This window comes from Oncorhynchus kisutch, unplaced genomic scaffold, assembly GCF_002021735.2.
Source record: "Oncorhynchus kisutch isolate 150728-3 unplaced genomic scaffold, Okis_V2 Okis06b-Okis10b_hom, whole genome shotgun sequence".
Classification (NCBI taxonomy): domain Eukaryota; kingdom Metazoa; phylum Chordata; class Actinopteri; order Salmoniformes; family Salmonidae; genus Oncorhynchus; species Oncorhynchus kisutch.
This window is the reverse complement of record NW_022261983.1, coordinates 6334408-6356636: the sequence shown is the minus strand read 5'-3', so window position 1 is coordinate 6356636 and position 22229 is coordinate 6334408. Positions and strand designations below refer to the sequence as shown.

Below are 22229 nucleotides of genomic sequence, written 5' to 3'. Positions count from 1 at the left end.
AGTTGAGTCAAATGTGCACCCCCGGCTGTGACAGCTCTATTGATCAAATTCTGCTAGCTAACTAACGTTAATATTATAATAAACCCTAACAAAATGGTGTTGCTGTTTTTCACTTCCAGAGGGGCAACAAGGCTGAGTCCATCCTGAACTATGTGAGAGCTGAGTTCAATGGCATCGTCCTGGGAGATTCCCATAAGCTGGATGCTGCTGTGGATCAGGGCGTGGATTACAACTTCACCTGCAGCTTTGAGTGCTCAGATGCTGCCCACACATTAGATGACATGGCACACAAACCTGTCATATGTGAGCTACTACTAACTAATCCATTATTATGATGAGTGCTGCTTGTTTCAGATGTTAAAGCCACTATTTATGTTGACGATTGATCCATATCCTCATTGTACCGTGTCTCCCTCGTTCAGCCAGTTGTTCACCAATCCACGGTTGCTTAGCACATTAATCTGTCGTTGCCGTTGTCATTTAGTGACAGTGATTGAGGTCCTTCCCAAGGAGAAGAAGCAGAAGGAGGAGAAGACTGCAGTTATAGGGCAAGCTATAGTGGACTTGCTACCTCTCTTGCATGGTGAGAGACCAACACATTAGATTCAATCGAGTATCCATCTAACTTAATAGCTTCCAGGGCCCCAAAAAAACTCACTCATGTTTGAAATGTAAATGTATTCCTCTCTCTCTCACCCTCAATAGGTCAGGTCAGCTTCTTCTCCACTGTGCTACTTCATCCAACTCCTGGCTCACCTGCAGAGGCAGCCTCACAGGATGGCAGCTGTAAAGTAGGAGTAAAAACTAACCAGCACGAGAGACTTTGTGTGTGTGTGACTGTGTGTTTGTGTGTTCATACGTGACTGTGTGTTTATATATATGTATGTATGTATGTATGTATGTATGTATGTATGTATGTATGTATGTATGCTGTTTGTTTGTAATTGACATCTCCCTCCTCTGCCTGGCATCCAGCCATCTCTAGACGTGACCGTCTGTGTTCCCGAGCCTCTGCTATCCGGCGTCCAGCTGTCTGACTCCAACCTGCTGAAGGTTACTGTGGAGACAGCTTACTCTGTTCCGGAGGTGTGGAACCCTGTCTCTGGGTCTGGTCCTCTCTCCAGCTATGTGGCTGCCCTGCAGGTTCCCCTCACTGCAGAGGTGAGCGATAAGAGACCTATGTTGCCATCAGGGTTGGAGCCAATTCCATTTAAATTCAGTCAATACAGGAAGTAAAGTGAAATTCCTCTTCTTTTCATGCCATTTGTGAAATATTTGATGTTGAATAGAATGACATCTCTATAGGTTAGTTCACAGTCACACTGGAATAGTACAGACCAATTCCCATACTGATGCACGAAAGCATTTTTACTGTGGAAATGTTGTCAACTGTGAACTATTGACAGTAATTCAAGGATACAATACACATACACAGATGAACCCACAATCCCTAATGTCATATGACATTTAACTTGTACCTGACACATTTCTTGTTTCCCCCAGAAAGAGCAGGTGCTGATGTTCTCCAATGGGCTGCTGAAGGTGGGCGGGGAGAGTGAACCTATGGGAAGACCCAGGAAGTGGCCCCTGGGTCCCCTGTTGGCTCCTGGAGCTCAGTTCATACCAGGTGCCTCCATGGAGGGAGAGCCCATTGAGATGGAGGATGGGGATCTCACCAGCATAGAGGTACTCTAGCCTACTTGTACTCTGGTATTATGGTTGGTATAACCATCTCTAGTACTGCAGCACAATCTCACCTTAATACCAAATGAATCAAATGTTTTTATTGTTATGTCATTATTTCAATTATTGTCATTGAGTCATCGTTTGCACTCTCAGTGGTTTGACCAATACATTCTGTGTAATGTATGGATGTCACGGTCATCATAAAGAGGTGACCAAGGCGCAGCGTGGTAGGCGTACATCTTCTTTAATTAAAGAAAAACCACTGGACAAACTATCAAAACAACAACAAAAAAACGAACCATGGTGCTTATATGCGTAGTGCAGACAGGCAACTAAACATAGACCAAGAACCCACAAAATACCCAAGGAATATGGCTACCTAAATATGGTCCCCAATCAGAAACAACGATAAACAGCTGCCACTGATTGAGAACCAATTTAGGCAACCATAGACATATAAACACCTACACTTACTAAAACCCCTAGAGATACATAAACCTTAGACATAGAAAAACCCCTAGACAATATAAAAAACCCTAGACAATACAAAAACTAACAAACCACCCTCGTCACACCCTGACCTAACCAAAATACTAAAGAAAACCAAGATAACTAAGGTCAGGGCGTGACAATGGATCTCTTCCCCTCATCGCTTCCTGTGTTTTCCAGGACAGGGATTTCCGGAAAGAAGCGGAGACCAATAAGAAGAGAGTGAGCTGGGACACAGAGCGTCGTTGCTTTCTGGATGCAGATGGTGCAGCCTGGTGAGACAGATACACCACCTCACTGCAAACAATCTGCTTCTATTGAGCCCTGCTTTAAATCTTGGATTTTATCTGTAACAAATATAAATAGAGAGCTACAGTATCCTCAAAGTTTTTCAATATTGAATTGAAAAAAGTTGGACTATATAATGTGCTGCTACCAAATTGCCCTTTGGGAACAATAACGTTTTATTGAATTTAATTGAATTCTCTATCTATGTTCTATCCTCCTCTCTCAGTCTGACCCGTAGGATAGCAGAAAGCAGACTGTGGCCAGTAGAGGTCATGAGGTCACCACAGGTTGGAGCCACTAAAGGAGGGAAGGCTGGCAAAGACAAGGGAGTAAGACACTGAATTTCTCCTATACAGGATCTGATAAAATCACTCTTGGCCATTATTGTTAATATCCTGACTAATGTTTCTTTGAATTGCCTTTTTTGTGTGTGTGTGTGTGTGTGTGTGTGTGTGTGTGTCTGTTCAACAGGGTGAGGATGAGACCCAACTCTCCTTCCATGGAGTGGCATACGTGGACATGGCGCCCCTGTTGTACCCCGGGGCGAGGCGTGTCCGTGGAGCGTACCGGCTCTACCCCTTCTACGACTCTGACCTACTGGTCAAGGTGAAAGTAGCTTCGACTACAGCCATTCAAGGTTTCTTTAGAATATGGTGTTGTTGGGGCCTCCCAAGTGGCAGCGGTCTAAGACACTGTATCTCAGTGTTGCGGCATCACTACAGCCTGGGGTTTGATCTCATTACCGGCCGTGACCGGGAGTCCAATAGGGCGGCACACAGTTGGCCCAGTGTCGTCCGGGTTAGGGGAGGGTTTGGCCGGGGGGCTTTACTTGGCTCATCGTGCTCTATTGCGACACCTTGTGGCGAGCCGGGCTTCTGCAGGCTGATTTCGGTTGTCAGTTAAATGGTGTTTCCACTGACACATTGGTGCAGCTGGCTTCTGGGTTAAGCGAGCAGGTATTAAGCGCAGTTTGGTAGGTCTTGGAGGACGCATGACTCGACCTTCACTTCTCCCGAGCCCGTTGGGGAGTTGCAGCGATGAGACAAGATCGTAATCACAAAATTGGGGAGAAAAAAGGAATATGGTTTGACAGGTTTGACAGGTTTGGTATCGCAAGACTAAGGTGAGATAGTCTTGCAGTGGCAGGTGTGGAGGAACGGTCAATACTAATTTGACACTCGTGATTATTACAGAACCGCTTTCGGTGTGTGTCTGTGTGTTTGAGAGAGACTGTGATATGATTGGAGAAATGAAACGGACTTGCAGAACAGACTTGCAGAACAGAGGCAGCCATGTTGACTAATTCATTCTGAGACACAGCAGTTGTCCAGATTATCATCCATTCTATTCCGTGCCAGTTTTCGTGTCCTTGTTGCTTTCTCTCTCTGTCTATTGGAGTTTTGTTTAAAGTATAATTTTGCTGAGGACATTTAGTTAGTTGTTTTGGTTTGTTTTTGTACATTTCCTATGTAGTTAGAACATTTTTTAAGGGCAAAAAAGTGTTCTATGATACCCTCAAGTGTCCTAAAATAGAGAATCAAAACACTTGATGGTCCATGTTATTACAATCTTAAACAATTGTTTGTGTTTGCGCAGTACATCTCATAACCATTTGATTTCTAAGGGCTCTTAGCTTGTACATGAACAAATGTGGAAATATGAGATACATCCGTTAACCACAACACACATTTGACACATCTTTTAGTATTTCACAGCTGTGCAGCGCTGTATCCCTGCGGGGATGGTTTTTGCTCATTGTCAATTGGCTTGTTGTGACATACTTTGGATTGTTAATGGGGGCTGCTGAGGGGAGGATGGCTCATAATAATGGCTGGAACAGAGTAAATGGAATGGCATCAAACCATGTGTTTGATGTATTTGATACCATTCCACTGATTCTGCTCCAGCCATTACCACAAGCCCCTCCGACCCAGTTAAGGTGCCACCAACCTCCTGTGATGTGCTCTAATGCTCTTACGCTACCCCTGCGGTGCTGAACTTGAGTTTTGCATTACCCTGGCAACATAGAACCAAACCACCCCCTGCTGAGTGATTATCTGGTGTTATTATGTGTGACCCGGGTCATGTTCATAAGGTGACAAACGGACTGAAACAGGAGGGACGACTATGGACTTGGTACAATAAGTACCGTCATTTTCGTTTACCGTTGCAACATGTTTTGTTACAGTGTGCCCTAATGAACACGACCCGTGTATTGTGTTTGACAGGCTAAGAGAAACATCAGTGTTCTGAGAGAGAGTATCAGGGCTCCGGCCACCCAGGGCCGAGGTAGGGCCCCCTCCTCCGTAGGCTCCTGCAAGGCGGTCCCTAGTAAGATGTTTGACGGCGGTCACAAGGGCGGGAAGGACACCAAGGAATCGCCCAAAAGGGTAAGCGACTGACTTACTGCCTTTTTGACCACGATGGGGCTCTGTGTCTCAGACAGTGGCTCTTTCTCAATTCATCTTTCCTTGATGCCTAGCACCCTCTCGCCTCTTTCTCAGAACACATTGGAGAACAAGGTGAGATGGGAGGGACCCTTGACCTTCTCCTCCAATATGGTTGAGTAGGAGGCAACGAGATAGGATGCAAGGAATCGAAGAAAAACAAATTGCGATAGAGCTAGGATATGACTTCTTTGTAAAAGGTCTCAATAGCATTCAGTGACATCCTGTTGATAGGCCAGCTGCAGTCTCCCACAGAGCATCTTAGATCAGAGACCCTGATTTCCTGTATGATTGAGTTGTGGGTCGGCAGCAACAGGAGCGCTTCCCAAAGCAATTAGCCTTAATGGCAGCAGCTTGCCAGCGTCGTCAGAGAGCGGTGAATCATCTCGTTAGCTGTTAGCTCATCTGGCCCCTCGCTACAGCCCCCCCCGTGGCCCAGCAGCAGAAGGAGCAACGAACACACACACACACTCATGTGCGTACGCACACATATATACACGTAAACATACACACACACATACACAGCCACCCTACCAACTAAGCATCTGTTATGGCCAGACAAATAACAGGCTCTTACACAGAGGCATGCACCCACACACACATGTGCCTCCACAAGTGTGTGCATGCCCACGGATGCACACACACAAAGTAGACATACATACACACATGCAAGCATGGACAGGTACAAACAAGTACATGAATCGATCCACACAAACAACAACCTCTCATTCATGGTTCATACACAAGTGTTGTCTAGAAGTGTTGCCTACACATGCCCACATCCAACCAGAAAAGAACTGTTTAATAACTGTTCTGAACTGTAGCATGGTTGAACCATGCAGGTTGTTTGCTATTGTGTATTTCCAACTTCGTCTTTTTGCAATGTCTCATGGCAATATTCTAACTTGTAAAGAGTGAACTAGAAGAGAAATATGCTTTGTTTGTTTGCCTTGATTGGTGAGAGAGAAGGACATAGTGATTTGTTTTATTTCAGCCCGGGACACAGGGGAAGTCAGCACCCATTGGCACTGATAGTGTGACGCTGGTTGAAACTGAACAGCAGCAACAAGTGAACACAGAGGGTCAGGTGAGTTGGGGTTCTGTGAACCATTAAACAATATTAAATCTAGGGTTCGTGTATACATTTACAATGTAGTCATTTAGCAGACTCTCTCTTATCCAGAGAGACTTACAGGAGCAATTAGAGTAAGTGCCTTGCTCAAGGGCACATAAACAGATGTTTCACATAGTCGAACCAGCGACCTTTCTGTTACTGGCCCAATGATCTTAACTGCTAGGATACCTGCCACCCTCAATAAGCAGCACCTATCCTCTGTGTACCATTTCCAGTGTATCTATTGCATGTGGCAAATGAACTTGAACCTTGAACTTAGATGTATGCAGATTCCAGAACCTACATCATCATTGAAATCGCTCTTGAGAAATCGCTGGTGCCAAAGAGATCACCGGAAGAGTTAGCCAAAAGGTAACGTGACGTTTGTTCAACTTTAATTAAACATGTGGAATGGCCTTAAAGATTAACATGTAAGTCTGAAGTAATTGAGTGGAAGTACTGCAGTAATATAGATTGGAATGGGATGAAAAGGGGATGGTTTGTTTGAATAGATGTTGTAGTAGCAGTTGTAGTAACATTGTAGCAATATCCTAGTAATGTTGTTGTAACATTGTTTTATGGTTTACTACGGTTTCTCTGCATTTCTGTTGAAAGGGTGATGGAGCTGATACCTCCTAGAGCTCCTTTGCCTCGCAGACCTGCTGGAGCAGAGAGAGTAAACCACCACACACACACACATACACATTCCACAAACGCAATCCAAAAATGTGGTCTAATGATTGCACTTCCCTCAATCACTACATTCACTCTGAGTGATTGCCATCTTGTGGCCATAATCTAGACTTGTGTAGAGGCATAAAATGCCAGTGGTTTCCAGTGATGATAGCTGCTGTCTCCTGCGGTCCAGCACATCCCAAACCAACGTCACACTTAACCTTATAACGGGCTCTGGGAAATGTAAATCGTTATCAAATGTCATAATTGTTTGAAAACAAGTCTATTTTTAGCCTTACATATCCCTTCCTTCCTTGCGGCTTTGCTTCCTTCCTTGCTTCCCTACTTCCTTCCTTCTATCCTGCTGTACCAGGCTGTGCAGGAGTACCAGGCCCAGATAGCCAGTGTGGCAGGCCAGGTGTTGGAGCAGTACCAGCAGCTGTTCGGGCCTGCCTTCCTGCCCGGAGAGAAGCCTCTGGACCCAACCAGCCAGGAGCAGCGCAAGACCAAGCTCCTGGGAGAACTCAACTATTCTGGGAAGTACTTTGCTTTCAAGGAGCAGATTAAGGTGAGAAAGGGCTGGGTCGCATTCATTAGGCACTAAAAGAAATGACTGAAACAGGGAGAGACTACCTGAACTTAAGAAACAGTTGTTTTTGTTTTTCGTTGCAAAACCTTTTGCTATGGTGTACACTAATGAGTATGATCCGGGTTAGGGGAGTGGGTAAAGGATAATGTTGAGAATGACAGTTGCATCAGTGCTCAATAACTGCTTTTGGACAGCGGGGTCGGGGCTAAACAGTGGCCAGCTGGTGCTTATCTCCTAAATTCTGGTTAACAAGCCAGTCTGCTTGTTGTTCTTCTCATGTATGATAGATTTAGTGAAAGATAAATTGGATCCCAAATATCCTGATCCCAGATCTGTTTGTGCTGTCTTTCCAAGTTGGACCAGCCTAGCTCTGTCGTCCCTTTTCAAGTCTTTTTGAGAAGACAATTCAATGCTGTCTGATACATATGTTTCCCCTGGTATGTTATTCATAAACAATTGTTTTTCATAGAATATCAGAAGTGGGATGTATAATAAGACTAACAACATACAGTTGAAGTTTACATATACTTAGGTATACTTAGTCATCAAAAATAGTTTTTCAACCACTCCACAAATGTCTTGTTAACAAACTATAGTTTTGGCAAGTCGGTTAGGACATCTAATTTGTGCATGACACAAGTAATTTTTCCAACAATTGTTTACAGACAGATTATTTCACTTATAATTCACTGTATCACAATTCTAGTGAGACAGAAGTTTACATACACTAAGTTGACTGTGCCTTTAAACAGCTTGGAAAATTCCAGAAAATGATGTCATGGCTTTAGAAGCTTCTGGTAGGCTAATTGACATCATTTGAGTCAATTGTAGGTATACCTGTGGATGTATTTCAAGGCCTACCTTCAAACTCAGTGCCTCTTTGCTTGACATCATGGGAAAATCAAAAGAAATCAGCCAAGACTTCAGAAAAAGAATTGTAGACCTCCACAAGTCTGGTTCATCCTTGGGAGCAATTTCCAAACGCCTGAAGGTACCACATTCATCTGTACAAACAATAGTACGTAAGTATAAATACCATGGGACCACGCAGCCATCATACCGCTCAGGAAGAAGACGTGTTCTGTCTCCTAGAGATGAACGTACTTTGGTGCGAAAAGTGCAAATCAATCCCAGAACAACAGCAAATGACCTTGTGAAGATGCTGACGGAAACAGGTACAAAAGTAATCAAATCAATCAAATCTAATTTTATTTGTCACATACACATGGTTATCAGATGTTAATGTGAGTGTAGCGAAATGCTTGTGCTTCTAGTTCTGACAATGCAGTAATAACCAACAAGTAATCTAACCGAACAATTCCACAACTACTACCTTATACACACACAAGTGTAAAGGGATAAAGAATATGTACATAAAGATATATGAATGAGTGATGGTACAGAATGGCATAGGCAAGATGCAGTAGATGGAGTACAGTATATACATATGAGATGAGTAATGTAGGGTATGTAAACATATAAGTGGCATAGTTTAAAGTGGCTAGTGATACATGTATTACATAAAGATGGCAAGATGCAGTAGATGATATAGAGTACAGTATATACATATACATAGGAGGTGAGTAATGTAGGGTATGTAAACATATTAAGTGGCATTGTTTAAAGTAGCTAGTGATAAATTTTTTTACATCAATTTCCGTCAATTTACATTATTAAAGTGGCTGGAGTTGAGTCAGTATGTTGGCAGCAGCCACTCAATGTTAGTGGTGGCTGTTTAACAGTCTGATGGCCTTGAGATAGAAGCTGTTTTTCAGTCTCTCGGGCCCTGCTTTGATGCACCTGTACTGACCTCGCCTTCTGGATGATAGCGGGGTGAACAGGCAGTGGCTCGGGTGGTTGTTTTTATCTTGATCTTTATGGCCTTCCTGTGACATCGGGTGGTGTAGGTGTCCTGGAGGGCAGGTAGTTGTTCAGACCTCACTACCCTCTGGAGAGCCTTACGGTTGTGGGTGGAGCAGTTGCCGTACCAGGCGGTGATACAGCCCGACAGGATGCTCTGGATTGTTTGAGTGACAAGCCAAATTTCTTCAGCCTCCTGAGGTTGAAGAGGCGCTGCTGCCATGTGTGTGGGTGGACCAATTCAGTTTGTCCGTGATGTGTACGCCGAGGAACTTAAAACTTACTGTCCCGTCGATGTGGATAGGGGGGTGCTCCCTCTGCTGTTTCCTGAAGTCCACAATTATCTCCTTTGTTTTGTTGACGTTGAGTGCGAGGTTATTTTCCTGACACCACACTCCGAGGGCCCTCACCTCCTCCCTGTAGGCCGTCTCGTCGTTGTTGGTAATCAAGCCTACCACTGTAGTGTCGTCCACAAGCTTGATGATTGAGTTGGAGGCGTGCATGGCCACGCAGTCGTGGGTGAACAGGGAGTACAGGAGAGAGCTCAGAACGCACCCTTGTGGGGCCCCAGTATTGAGGATCAGCGGGGTGGAGATGTTGTTACCTACCCTCACCACCTGGGGGCGGCCCATCAGGAAGTCCAGTATCCCAGTTGCACAGGGCGGGGTCGAGACCCAGGGTCTCGAGCTTGATGACGAGTTTGGAGGGTACTATGGTGTTAAATGCTGAGCTGTAGTCGATGAACAGGATTCTCACATAGGTATTCCTCTTGTCCAGATGGGTTAGGGCAGTGTGCATTGTGGTTGCGATTGCATCGTCTGTGGACCTATTGGGGCGGTAAGCAAATTGGAGTGGGTCTAGGGTGTCAGGTAGGGTGGAGGTGATATGGTCCTTGACTAGCCCCTCAAAGCACTTCATGAAGATGGAAGTGAGTGCTATGGGGCGGTATTCGTTTAGCTCAGTTACCTTAGCATTCTTGGGAACAGGAACAATGGTGGTCCTCTTGAAGCATGTGGGAACAGCAGACTGGGATAAGGATTGATTGAATATGTCCGTAAACACACCAGCCAGCTGGTCTGCGCATGCTCTGAAGATGCGGCTGGGGATGCCGTCTGGGCCTGTAGCCTTGCAAGAGTTAACACGTTTAAATGTTTTACTCACGTCGGCTACAGTGAAGGAGAGTCCGCAGGTTTTGGTAGCGGGCCGTGTCAGTGGCACTGTATTGTCCTCAAAGCGGGGCAAAGAAGTTATTTAATCTGTCTGGGAGCAAGACATCCTTGTCCGCGACGGGGCTGGTTTTCTTTTTGTAATCCGTGATTGACTGCTTTGCTGCAGGAGGGACTGGTGCACTTTACAAAATAGATGGCATCATGAGGGAGGACAATTATGTGGATATATTGAAGCAACATTTCAAGACATCAGTCAGGAAGTTAAAGCTTGCTCGCAAATGGGTCTTCCAAATGGTCAATGACCCCAAGCATACTTCCAAAGTTGTGGCAAAATGGCTTACGGACAACAAAGTCAAGGTATTGGAGTGACCATCACAAAGCCCTGACCTCAATCCTATAGAAAATTTGTGGGCAGAGCTGAAAAAGCATGTGCGAGCAAGGAGGCCTACAAACCTGACTCAGTTACACAAGCTCTGTCAGGAGGAATGGGCCAAAATTCACCCAACTTATTGTGGGAAGCTTGTGGAGGGCTACCCAAAACATTTGACCCAAGTTAAACAATTTAAAGGCAATGCTACCAAATACTAATTGAGTGTATGTAAACTTCTGACGCACTGGGAACGCGATGAAAGAAATAAAAGCTGAAATAAATCATTCTCTCTACTATTATTCTGACATTTCACATTCTTAAAATTTAAGTGGTGATCCTAACTGACCTAAGACAGATTTTTTTCTTAGGATTAAATGTCAGGAATTGTGAAAAACTGAGTTTAAATGTATTTGGCTAAGGTGTATCTAAACTTCCAACTTCAACTGTAAATCTGTAAATGTGGTGATGTTTATGCTACCATGTCAGGGTCAGTACTCTGTGGTGATGTTTTTGCTACCATGTCATGGCCAGTACTCTGTGGTGCGTATCGTGAGGGAGAAGATGCTGCGGACCGAGGCCTTCTCAGATCCTGAGCAGCTGCAGGCCTTCCTCAGCCAGCTCTATGTGTTCCTGGTGGACGAGATGCACGTCGCCCTCAACAAGGCAAGACACACACCCTTGCTCACCCTTCCCAGTCCCACCATACATACATTTCCATGACCAGTTCTTTCTTTCCATGGATTTCAACCTACTCTGTTCTTCCCTTATGTAGTCTCGTAAACCCGACCGACCACAGGCAATGACAGTGACTAGGATCTGGTTTCAATGATGGCCTCTTGGTAAAGAGGAACTACGTCACTGCCTGCGTCACTACTTTATCCGCTTTAATAAAATACTAAATAGTAGCTAGCAGGATAGAGATCACAGAGGTTATTGTGTGCATTTCACAAATGGCTAGTTTGCATTATCTATCTTAACTAAAACCACTGCACAGGTTTTGCCTGTAAACTTTGGTTTTGAATCGTGACGTTCTGGCATGGCTGCCTTGTGATTTGTTCCGAGAGTCCCCAGATGTGTTGTTTTTTTGACATAGACAGTGACGTAGTTCCTCTATACCAAAAAAGTCCATATTTGAAACCAGCCCCTGGTCACTGTGTTGCCGAGGGTTGGGTGTTCATAACTATCCCTTATGGGGCTCTGTTTGTAACATGCTATATTTGGTGAAATATATGAATTATGTGCAATCGTTTGTGTCCACAAAATGTACAAAAAAAGACCTAACTGCCTTGTCCTTCTTCTCTCCCCAGACGTTGTCAGTGGATGCCCAGGAGACTCAGCCTCGCCCCCTGGTGGACTGTGCCCAGCTCATCCACTTTGCCAAGGAGGCCCAGCTCAACGGGGACTACCAGCTAGCTGCCGAGTACTACCAGGAGGTAACAGAGTGTTGGAGGGGATCATTTTGGGAAAGGCGAAGTGCTGAAGCACTCATTTTAATCACATTCGGAGTAGTTACACACTGTCTGTCTGCACCTCACACCTTGTGCTGCAGTCACTAGAGTGCCTGTGACAAAACTATTGAATGTTTTCAACCATTGGACCTTTAGTTGTGACGGGAGGGTTAAACATCATAACAACGGGCATTTCTAAGTATGGTTTTAGTTCAGAAAGAGATGTTCTAACCCCGTTAGTGAGCTTGATTTGTTTGTGATGGTTCTCCCCCTGTAGCAGCTGACGCGTGACCGTAGCGACCCAGCCCACTGGTTTGACTACGGGGTGTTGTACATGCTGACGGCTGACTACCAGAAGGCTGAGGAGTGCTTCCACTACGCTGTGTCCATGGAGCAAACACACCTGCCCAGGTAATAAGGGAGGGGATAGTAACCTGGTTCAGCGTTCAGTCTGGTTTAAACAGACCAGGGGAATAGAGGTCCATACTTAAAACTTACACCCAGTGAAACCAGGAACTTGTCATTTGCATGTATACCTCTGATGGGATGAGGGCCCTCCTACAAGCCTTTTCTGGGGGGTTTCACCCCTGCACAATTTTATTTCATTATTTGATGTATTTTTATTTTATGGGTAAATAAATGAATTACAGAGTCTAACTGAATGATATTCTCTGTCTGTCTGCAGTTTGCTTATGTGTGGTATCCTGGCAGAGATGGGTGGACGCCTTGAGGAGGCAGAGACATTCTTTGAAGGAGCCACGTGTGTGGACCCGGCCAATGTGGTGGCCTGGACTCTGTTTGGTAAGAGATGAGAGGCCGGGAGGGAGATGCTAGCCTGGTCCCAGATACTGTATGTTTGTAACAACACTAGGGTTGGCTCTACAGCACAAAGTGAACTAGGACCAGGATGGAAACACCTCTATTAATCACAAACACAAACAGACACCTCTTACTTTAATTTGTCAGCGAACATCATCTAATTCCAAGAATTCAATACAAAGAAACAAGGACACGCCATAATAATTTATACGGTGTTACGATACTAGAATAATGTGTTGTAATAGAGCTGTTTGACTTTAGAAGTATTGGTGTTGATTCTAATTCTTCAATTTGGAATCAATTGGGAGTCAGTTCCAAAAAATTTGCCATCCAATGGTGGTGACCATGTTATCTGTGGTCACTGGTCAGGCCTGTTCTATGAGGGCCAGGAGAACTCCATCCAGACAGAGATGGCCTTCCTGGAGGCCACCAAGCAGCAGAGGGCAGCCCTGGTGGTCACCCCACCCTGCAGGGTGGAGACAAGGGTGGAGTCACCAGACCTGGGAGAGGAGGAGCAGGAGGTGGCGAACTGTGAGTCTTTCACCATCGAGCCAGGTGAGCACTGAAGTGTAGCAGATGCAGTATCACTAGTTGGTTAGCCCGAGCGACAAATCGAGCATCGTACGGTGGTGCCACCCTGTCTGAGACTAGACGTTTTGTCAGCCTTGTTCAACCAAGACCATGCTTTGTGAGTGTGAGGTGTTGTTGTGCAAGAGGTCAAACTCATTTCTGTGATCTACTTTTGTTGGCTGTAGACGTGGATGGAGACACAGAAGCCAGTGTGGTGACCGGGTCTCAGAGCTGCCAGGGCAACAAGCCTGGGGAGGGATACAAGGGAGGTGCTGAGGCTGAACCTAGTGCCATGCGACACCTAGCAACCCCCACCAGACTAAACACCACCATCTATATGGAGACAGTGCAGTTCCTGCTGCAGAACAACGCACTACAGGTCAGCAACATGAGCACACATATATATATATATATATATATATATATATATATATATATATATATATATATATATATACACACTGCTACTAGACACACATGCTGTATAGAAGACTATGGATGTATATACACTAAACTATGGCCCAATCCAACAGAAGATAATGAGTGAAAAACACATGCAGTATGTCAGACTGGTAAGCTACTATAGCTCTGTATAATAGTATCTCTCTCACACTGTCTTCATGCTTATCACTCTTTAATTTGTCCAATATTCTGATACGAGATCTGTGCATCACTCCAGACACATATTTGTCAGCCTTCCCTCTGTGTCCTGTGTTTGCTACAGATGGTAGATTATAAAAAAGAGACTCTGCACGGTGATCCATGTGGTTTTTTGCGCATATGTTTCTAATCTTGTCCAATTCTGACCCTTTGTCCACAGATGGCCCAGAGAGCGCTGGCCCAGGAGCTCTTGTGTCCAGGGGGGGGTCTGAGCAGCTCCTACCACCTGGCCCTGGCCCGCCTGCAGCTGCTCAGGGCAGAGTACGGCAGCGCCGAGTCCAGCCTGAAGGAGGCGCTCAACGACAGCTTTCAGGTAGAGCCAACAGACATTTCCAGCCCAATTCCCAGACACAAAATAAGCCTGGTCCAGGAGTAAAAAGCATTCTCAATGGTGATTCTCAATTGAAAGAGCTTGTTAGTTCAGAACTAGGCTGAATCTGTGTCTGAGAAGCTGGCCCTTCAAGTTCAACTTTCAACTTTATTGTTGCAAAGGAAATTGGTTTTGCAGCAATCTGATGATAATCTGATGCTTCTAAATGGTTTATATATTATTCCATACAGGAAACAAATGTCTAACACATTAGTGTGATCCCTGCAGGAATTGAACCCACAACCTTGGTGTTATTAAAACCATGCTCTAACTAAGTGATCTATACAGGACCTGATTGCTATATTGTATATTCTGGACATGTATAGGGCCCAGATGTGTGTTCTGGACACGTATAGGGACCCAGATGTGTGTGTTCTGGACACGTATAGGGATCCAGATGTGTGTGTTCTGGACACGTATAGGGTCCCAGATGTGTGTGTGTTCTGAACACGTATAGGGTCCCAGATGTATGTGTTCTGGACAGGTATAGGACCCAGATGTGTGTATTCTGGCCATGTATAGGACCCAGATGTATGGGCGTTGTTTGGGCACATACACCATCTGACTGGGGAGTTTGGGAAGGCCCAGGAGTGTTACGAGAGGACCCTGGACTTTGTGACGGATGCCACAGACACACACCCCATCTACCTGCGCCTGGGATCCATCTACCTGCAGGAAGGGGAGGTGAGATGGACAGGGGGTGGGGGTCACACACACCACCTGGGACCTGAGAACAATGTATTTATTACTGGGGAATATTCAGGAGTTGGTAGTTGTTTTGGTGGAAACTGAACAATACATTATTCTAAAAATATTAAAGTTACCCAGTGTAATTAACTCCCTGTAATTAAGAGTCCCTAGGAGTGTGTGAGATTCATTGTTTTTGGTCTGTTAGTTTGACTCTGCACCTCATCCACCAATTAGGTGTGTCTCCAGCTCCTACCTACCAATGTGTGCCAACATGATTGAAATTAACACTTTATGTATTGACACTTAAGTTTCAGAGGGCGAAAACGACTTACCTGCGCGCCTGCAAGAGCTCCCCCTCCTGCCTCACCTGGCTGGGACTAGGGATCGCCTGTTACCGGGTAAGAAATACCATATCTACTCTTCCCAAGCTCCTCTAGAAATGATACTGCTCTTTTTGATTATGTATGAAGGATACATTTGTGTGTGTATGCATTTTTATTATTTATTTAACCTTTTATTTATCCAGGCTAGTCAGGAATTAGGAATACATTCTTTGTGTGTGTGTGTGTGTGTGTGTGTGTGTGTGTGTGCCCGCCCGCCCACAGCTAGGGGAGCTGACTGAAGCAGAGGATGCACTGACAGAGGCCAACATCCTGAACAATGGGAACGCGGAGGTGTGGGGTTACCTGTCTCTAGTTTGTTTGCAGGTGAGCAGTCCAGTCCATAGAAATAGAATCCATAAAACGGTCCTCCCCATTCAAGTCAATGATGGCCAGCCAGATTGCCAGAGTTCGAGGTTTCAAACCCTTTCTAAGGATTGTGTTTCTATGATCCAAACCTTATGATGTCACCACCATAGAATTACATATCGAATGAAAGGATCTCTGTTGTTACATCTTGTTATGTGGGACTGAGTGCTATAGTGTGTATATACACAGTACAGTATATAGTGTGCAGAAGGAGGCCAGAAGAGAATTGGCTCCTTTAGGGCCGTGTACTGGGGTTTTTGACACAAACAAAGAGTTCAGGTGAAATCCATGTGTATTAACCCTCAAGTGTGTGTGGTTGTGTGTTTCAGACGGGCAGAAGACTTGAGGCAGAGCAGTCCTACAAATACGTCCTGAAGGTTGTTCCTCTCTGAATTGTTTCAAAACAATGTTATTGATATGTATATGAATTTAATGAAGTAATTTACTTTTATTTCACAGTTGAACCTGCAGAAAGAGGCAGTTCTTCGTGAGATCAAGGCACTCCAAGATCATGTTGGCTTTGGAAATCCATGTTTCTGAAGAACAACTGCCGGCACCATCAATGATTTAGGTTAAAACAAAGATGAATTGTAATTCTGGTTGGTAAATACCTAATGGTTGGCATCGCAAAGTGACTGTGAATTGTGGAAGGAATTACACATCAATGACTTGTACACTTGTCTGCATCTTCAGCTGTATCTGATTAAAAGTTGTTACTTTTGCATAATGTAGGATATAATATTGTGACACAACAAAGATGTGCAGATCCAGAGAGAGTATCTGTCCAGAGGTGGAAAAAGTAGTCATTTGGCATACTTGAATTAAAGTAAAGAAACCATGATGATAATGACTAAAGTGAAAGTCACCCAGTAAAATATTGCTTTAGTAAAAGTCTACAAGTATCTGGTTTTAAATGTACTTAAGTATCAAAAGTTTAAGTAAATGCTATAAATCTAATTCCTTATATTAAGCTAACCAGATGGCACAATTCTTAGGACAACCAGGGGCACATCAAGAATCAGACCCCATTCGCGCACAAACACAATGTACAGTTGAGTAATGTACAGTTTATAAGCTACTTCCTTCTGCATACAAGTGCATTCGGATAGTGTTCAGACCCTTTCACTTTTTCCACATTTTGTTACGTTACAGCCTTATTCTAAAATTAATTAAATTATGTACTCCTCTCATTAATATACACACAATACCCCATAATGACAATGTGAAAAGTTTTTTTTTATGTTTGCAAAGAAAAAATAAATAAATACTTATTTACATGTGGGCAAAGTGAAGGGGTCTGAATACTTTTCCAAATGGACTGAACTTAGCGCTTATTGTTCGAATGACCACGGGAGTCGAGCATATACTTTAAGTGGAAAATACAATATCCAAAGCATTCACTGCATAAGTGTAAAGACTATCAGGCATAGCAAACTGCCAAGCCAACCATAAACTACAGTACACTTTTTATTTTACCTTTATTTAACTAGCCAAGGCAGTTAAGAACAAATTCTTATTTTCAATGACGGCCTAGGAACAGTGGGTTAACTGCTCAAGGGTTAACTGTTCAAGGGTAGAACGACAGATTTGTACCTTGTCATCTCGGGGATTTATCCTTGCAACCTTCCCGTTACTAGTCCAACGCTCTAACCACTAGGCTATCACCACCTCTGTGGAAGACAGACGAATTTAAAGCAATCCATTAAACCAGACACTTACCCAAAGCGATTGACAGTCACGCATACAATTCTTATTATTTTGTACACGGGAATGGAAAGAACAATCCTGGTGTTGCAAGCGTCATGCTCTACAGACTGAGCCGTACAGGACCACACTACATTATTGTGCAGCAACAGCTAGCTGGATAGTCATCTGCACTGTCTTTAAACTCATTTCCATAGACAAAGTAAATGCGTCTCCCACTTGTAGATCACCTTAGTGATAGGAATTATCTCGATGGTCTGACGCTGAAGTGAGAGAGAGCGAGAGAGGGGAAAGACGGTTCCTTTAATAAAATTAATAAAATCCCATGACATTGATTTTTTTGCAATTTGGAAAAAGCAAATGCACAAACAGGCCTCCAGTGTAATTAGATACTTCATGCGAAAAAATGAGTTGCTGTAATTTGAATAATGATGATGATAATAATAATGAAAGAAACGAAACAGTCTCTCTGCCTGTTGTAGAATGCTTGATGTCTGGGAGAACTTGGCTTGGTGCTCCCTCACTGTGCGCTCCGCAGCACGCACCACATTAAGGTCTGGGAGAACTTGGCTTGGTGCTCCCTCACTGTGCGCTCCGCAGCACGCACCACATTAAGGTCTGGGAGAACTTGGCTTGGTGCTCCCTCACTGTGCGCTCCGCAGCACGCACCACATTAAGGTCTGGGAGAACTTGGCTTGGTGCTCCCTCACTGTGCGCTCCGCAGCACGCACCACATTAAGGTCTGGGAGAACTTGGCTTGGTGCTCCCTCACTGTGCGCTCCGCAGCACGCACCACATTAAGGTCTGGGAAACCCATCACTGGGTGAACCTACATGAACGAGGGTATATTTCTGACATTATGAAATGATAGGAATAACGTTTTGCCTCATGTACATAACAAGGCACGAAAAAACTTTTTTATTTGCTGCTACATCATGTAATCTATTTAGCCCATTATAAATTAATCTCAGAAATGTCATGTTCCCATAAATATGGCATGTTACCATGTACTGAGAGTTTTACCATGTACTGAGAGTTTTATCATGTACTGAGAGTTTTATCATGTACTGAGAGTTTTACCATGTACTGAAAGTTTTATCATGTACTGAGAGTTTTACCATGTACTGAGAGTTTTACCATGTACTGAGAGTTTTACCATGTACTGAGAGTTTTACCATGTACTGAGAGTTTTATCATGTACTGAGAGTTTTACCATGTACTGAGAGTTTTACCATATACTGAGAGTCCTTAAACATACTATCCTGCCCAGACACATTATTCATGTTGGCCATTTGCAAACCACTGGACTGCTCCGTGACAAAGTCTTCAGGATTATTAGACCTAGTCAGTGTGGATTCAGAAATAGAGGAAATCAAGTGAAAGTTGAAGATAAACAATTAACAAATCTCCAAGTTACTCATACAAGGGAAGCAGAGAAGTTGATGGATCTACTGAACCCACTGTATGACACAGAGGCTGAGTTTACACAGGCAGCCCAATTCTGATCTTTTTCCAGTAATTGGTCTTTTGACCAGTCAGATCAGCTCTTTTGCCAATAATTGGTCAAACGATCAGAATTGCCTGTGTAACGGCAGTAATACTGTTATTTAGTTGAATAATGCTGAGCCAGCAACACCACTCATCATATCACCTTGAGGTTGATGAAGACCAAAAGCTGTCGTTGCCCCTGACAGGTCTCACGCTCTTTTGACCCTTAGCCATCGCTAAGGTCGCAGCTGCAGTAAAAATGTCAAGCAAGCCACCCAACTGTCTGATATGAAATAAGGAAATGACTTCAATACACACACTGTACTATAGCTACAGCTATTTGCTAAGTAAGCTTATAGTAACATATTACACATTACACATTACATATAGTAGCATAGTACATATAGTATATTGTATTTGTCCCAACAACGCAATTTTAAGAAAATACAAAAAAAAATGTAAGAGATAAGAATAACAAATGATTAAAGAGAAGCAGTAAATAACAATATTTACTATATTTGTTATAAACAGGGGTACCGGTGTCCAGGTAATTGAGGTAATATGTACATGTTGGTAGAGTTATTAAAGTGACTATGCATAGATAATAACAGAGAGTAGCAGCAGCGTTCCAGAGGAGGGGTGGGGGGGGGGGGTCAATGCAAATAGTCTGGGTAGCCATTTGATTAGCTGTTCAGGTGTCTTATGGCTTGGGGGTAGAAGCTATTTAGGAGCCTCTTGGACCTAGACTTGGTGCTCCGGTACCGCTTGCTGTGCGGTAGCAGAGAGAACAGTCTATGACTAGGGTGGCTGGAGTCTTTGACCATTTTAGGGTCCTTCCTCTGACACCGCCTGGTATAGAGGTCCAGGAAGCTTGGACCCAGTGATGTACTGGGCCGTACGCACTACCCTCTACAGTGCCTTGCGGTCGGAGGCCGAGCAGTTGCCATACCAGGCAGTAATGCAACCCGTCAGGATGCTCTCGATGGTGCAGCTGTAAAACAGTTTGAGGATCCGAGGACCCATGCCAAATCTTGTCAGTCTCCTGAGGGGGATTAAGTTTTGTCGTGCCCTCTTCACGACTGTCTTGGTATGCTTGGACCATGTTAGTTTGTTGGTGATGTGGACGCCAAGGAACATGAAGCTCTCAACCTGCTCCACTACAGCCCCGTTGATGAGAATGGGGGCGTGCTCAGTCCTCCTTTTCCTGTAGTCCACAATCATCTCCTTTGTCTTGATCACGTTGAGGGAGAGGTTGTTGTCCTTGCACCACACAGTCAAGTCTCTGACCTCCACCCTATAGGCTATCTCATCGTTGTCGGTGATCAGGCCTATCACTGTTGTGTCATCAGCAAACATAATGATGGTGTTGGAGTCATGCCTGGCAGTGCAGTCATGAGTGAACAGGGAGTACAGGAGGGGACTGAGCACGGACCCCGTGTTGAGGATCAGAGTGGCGGATGTGTTGTTACCTACCCTTATCGCCTGGGGGTGGACGGTCAGGATGTCCAGGATCCAGTTGCAGAGGGTGGTGTTTAATCCCAGGGTCCCTAGCTTAGTGATGAGCTTTGAGGGCACTATGGTTGAGCTGAGCTGTAGTCTATGAAATGCATTCTCACATAGGTGTTTCTTTTGTCCAGGTGTGAAAGGGCAGTGTGGAGTGCAATTGAGATTGCATCATCTGTGGATATGTTGGTGCGGTATGCAAATTGGAGTGGGTCTAGGATTTCTGGGATAGTGGTGTTGATGTGAGCCATTACCAGCCTTTCAAAGCATTCCATGGCTACAGACGTGAGTGCTACGGGTCGGTTACCTTAGGCAGGTTACCTTAGTGTTCTTGGGCACAGGGACTATGGTGGTCTCTGGCTGTGGAGAGCGTGATCACACAGTCGTCTGGAACAGCTGGTGCTCCCATGCGTGTTTCAGTGTTACTTGCCTCGAAGCTAGCGTATAAGTTATTTAGCTCCTTTGGTAGGATCGTATCACTGAGCAGCTCTCGGCTGTGCTTCCCTTTGTAGTCTATAATAGTTTGCAGGCCCTGCCACATCCAATGAGTGTCGGAGCCGGTGTAGTACGATTCGATCTTAGTCCTGTATTGACACTTTGCCTGTTTGATAGTTCATCGGAGGGCATAGCGGGATTTCTTATAAGCTTCCGGGTTAGAGTCCCGCTCCTTGAAAGCGGCAGCTCTACCCTTTAGCTCAGTGCAAATGTTGCCTGTAATCCATGGCTTCTGGTTGGGGTATGTACGTACAGTCACTGTGGGTACGACATTCTCGATGCACTTATTGATAAAGCCAGTGACTGATGTGATGTACTCCTCAATGCCATCGGGAGAATCCCGGAACATATTCTAGTCTGTGCTAGCAAAACAGTCCGGTAGTTTAGCATCTGCTTCATCTGACCACTTTTTTTATAGACCGAGTCACTGGTGCTTCATGCTTTAATTTTTGCTTTTCAGCAGGAGGATAGAATTATGGTCAGATTTGCCAAATGGAGGGTGAGGGAGAGCTTTGTGTGTGGAGTAAAGGTGGTCTAGAATTGTTTCCCTCTGGTTGCACATTTAACATGCTGATAGAAATTAGATAGAACTGTTTTAAGTTCCCTGCATTAAAGTCCCCGGCATCTAAGAGTGCCGCCTCTGGATGAGCGTTTTCCTGTTTGCTTAAGGCGATATACAGCTCATTGATGGCGATTTTACTGCCAGCATTGGTCTGTGGTGGTATGTAGACAGCTACAAAAAATACAGATGAAAACTCTAGGTAGATAGTGTGGTCTACAGCTTATCATGAGCTACTCTACCTTAGGCGAGCAAAACCTAGAGACTTCCTTAGATATCGTGCACCAGCTGTGGTTTATATAAATGCATAGGCCCCCGCCCCGTGTCTTAACAGAGGTTGCTATTCTGTCCTGCCGATAGAAAGTACAACCTGCCAGCTGTATGTTCTTAATGTTGTCATTCAGCCACGACTCGGTGAAACATAAGATATTACAGTTTTTAATGTTCCGTTGGTAGGAGAGATCAGGAGACGTGCTTTCAGTTCGTC

The 22229-nt window shown here is 44.5% G+C and overlaps 1 protein-coding gene across 2 annotated transcripts in view; it reads left to right on the top strand.

Moving 5' to 3' along the window:
* cfap70 (cilia and flagella associated protein 70) overlaps positions 1–16887 on the top strand; it is a 35977-nt gene extending 19090 nt beyond the window's left edge. The window contains exons 2-26 of one of the 2 annotated variants that reach the window (XM_031813701.1): positions 120–303; positions 485–583; positions 706–791; positions 976–1161; positions 1504–1686; positions 2356–2450; positions 2690–2792; positions 2935–3069; positions 4692–4853; positions 5905–5997; positions 6305–6396; positions 6640–6700; positions 7073–7267; positions 11219–11350; positions 11995–12120; positions 12413–12546; positions 12821–12936; positions 13324–13509; positions 13710–13903; positions 14345–14497; positions 15077–15238; positions 15553–15642; positions 15850–15951; positions 16323–16370; positions 16453–16887. In XM_031813701.1, coding sequence (XP_031669561.1) covers positions 120–303; positions 485–583; positions 706–791; positions 976–1161; positions 1504–1686; positions 2356–2450; positions 2690–2792; positions 2935–3069; positions 4692–4853; positions 5905–5997; positions 6305–6396; positions 6640–6700; positions 7073–7267; positions 11219–11350; positions 11995–12120; positions 12413–12546; positions 12821–12936; positions 13324–13509; positions 13710–13903; positions 14345–14497; positions 15077–15238; positions 15553–15642; positions 15850–15951; positions 16323–16370; positions 16453–16533 — 3198 coding nt within the window. In that variant the 3' untranslated portion in view covers positions 16534–16887. Of the gene's footprint in view, positions 1–119; positions 584–705; positions 792–975; positions 1162–1503; positions 1687–2355; positions 2451–2689; positions 2793–2934; positions 3070–4691; positions 4854–5904; positions 5998–6304; positions 6397–6639; positions 6701–7072; positions 7268–11218; positions 11351–11994; positions 12121–12412; positions 12547–12820; positions 12937–13323; positions 13510–13709; positions 13904–14344; positions 14498–15076; positions 15239–15552; positions 15643–15849; positions 15952–16322; positions 16371–16452 lie in introns of both variants that reach the window. The other variant, XM_031813702.1, reaches the window with a different exon arrangement.
* The last annotated feature ends 5342 nt before the right edge of the window (positions 16888–22229 follow it).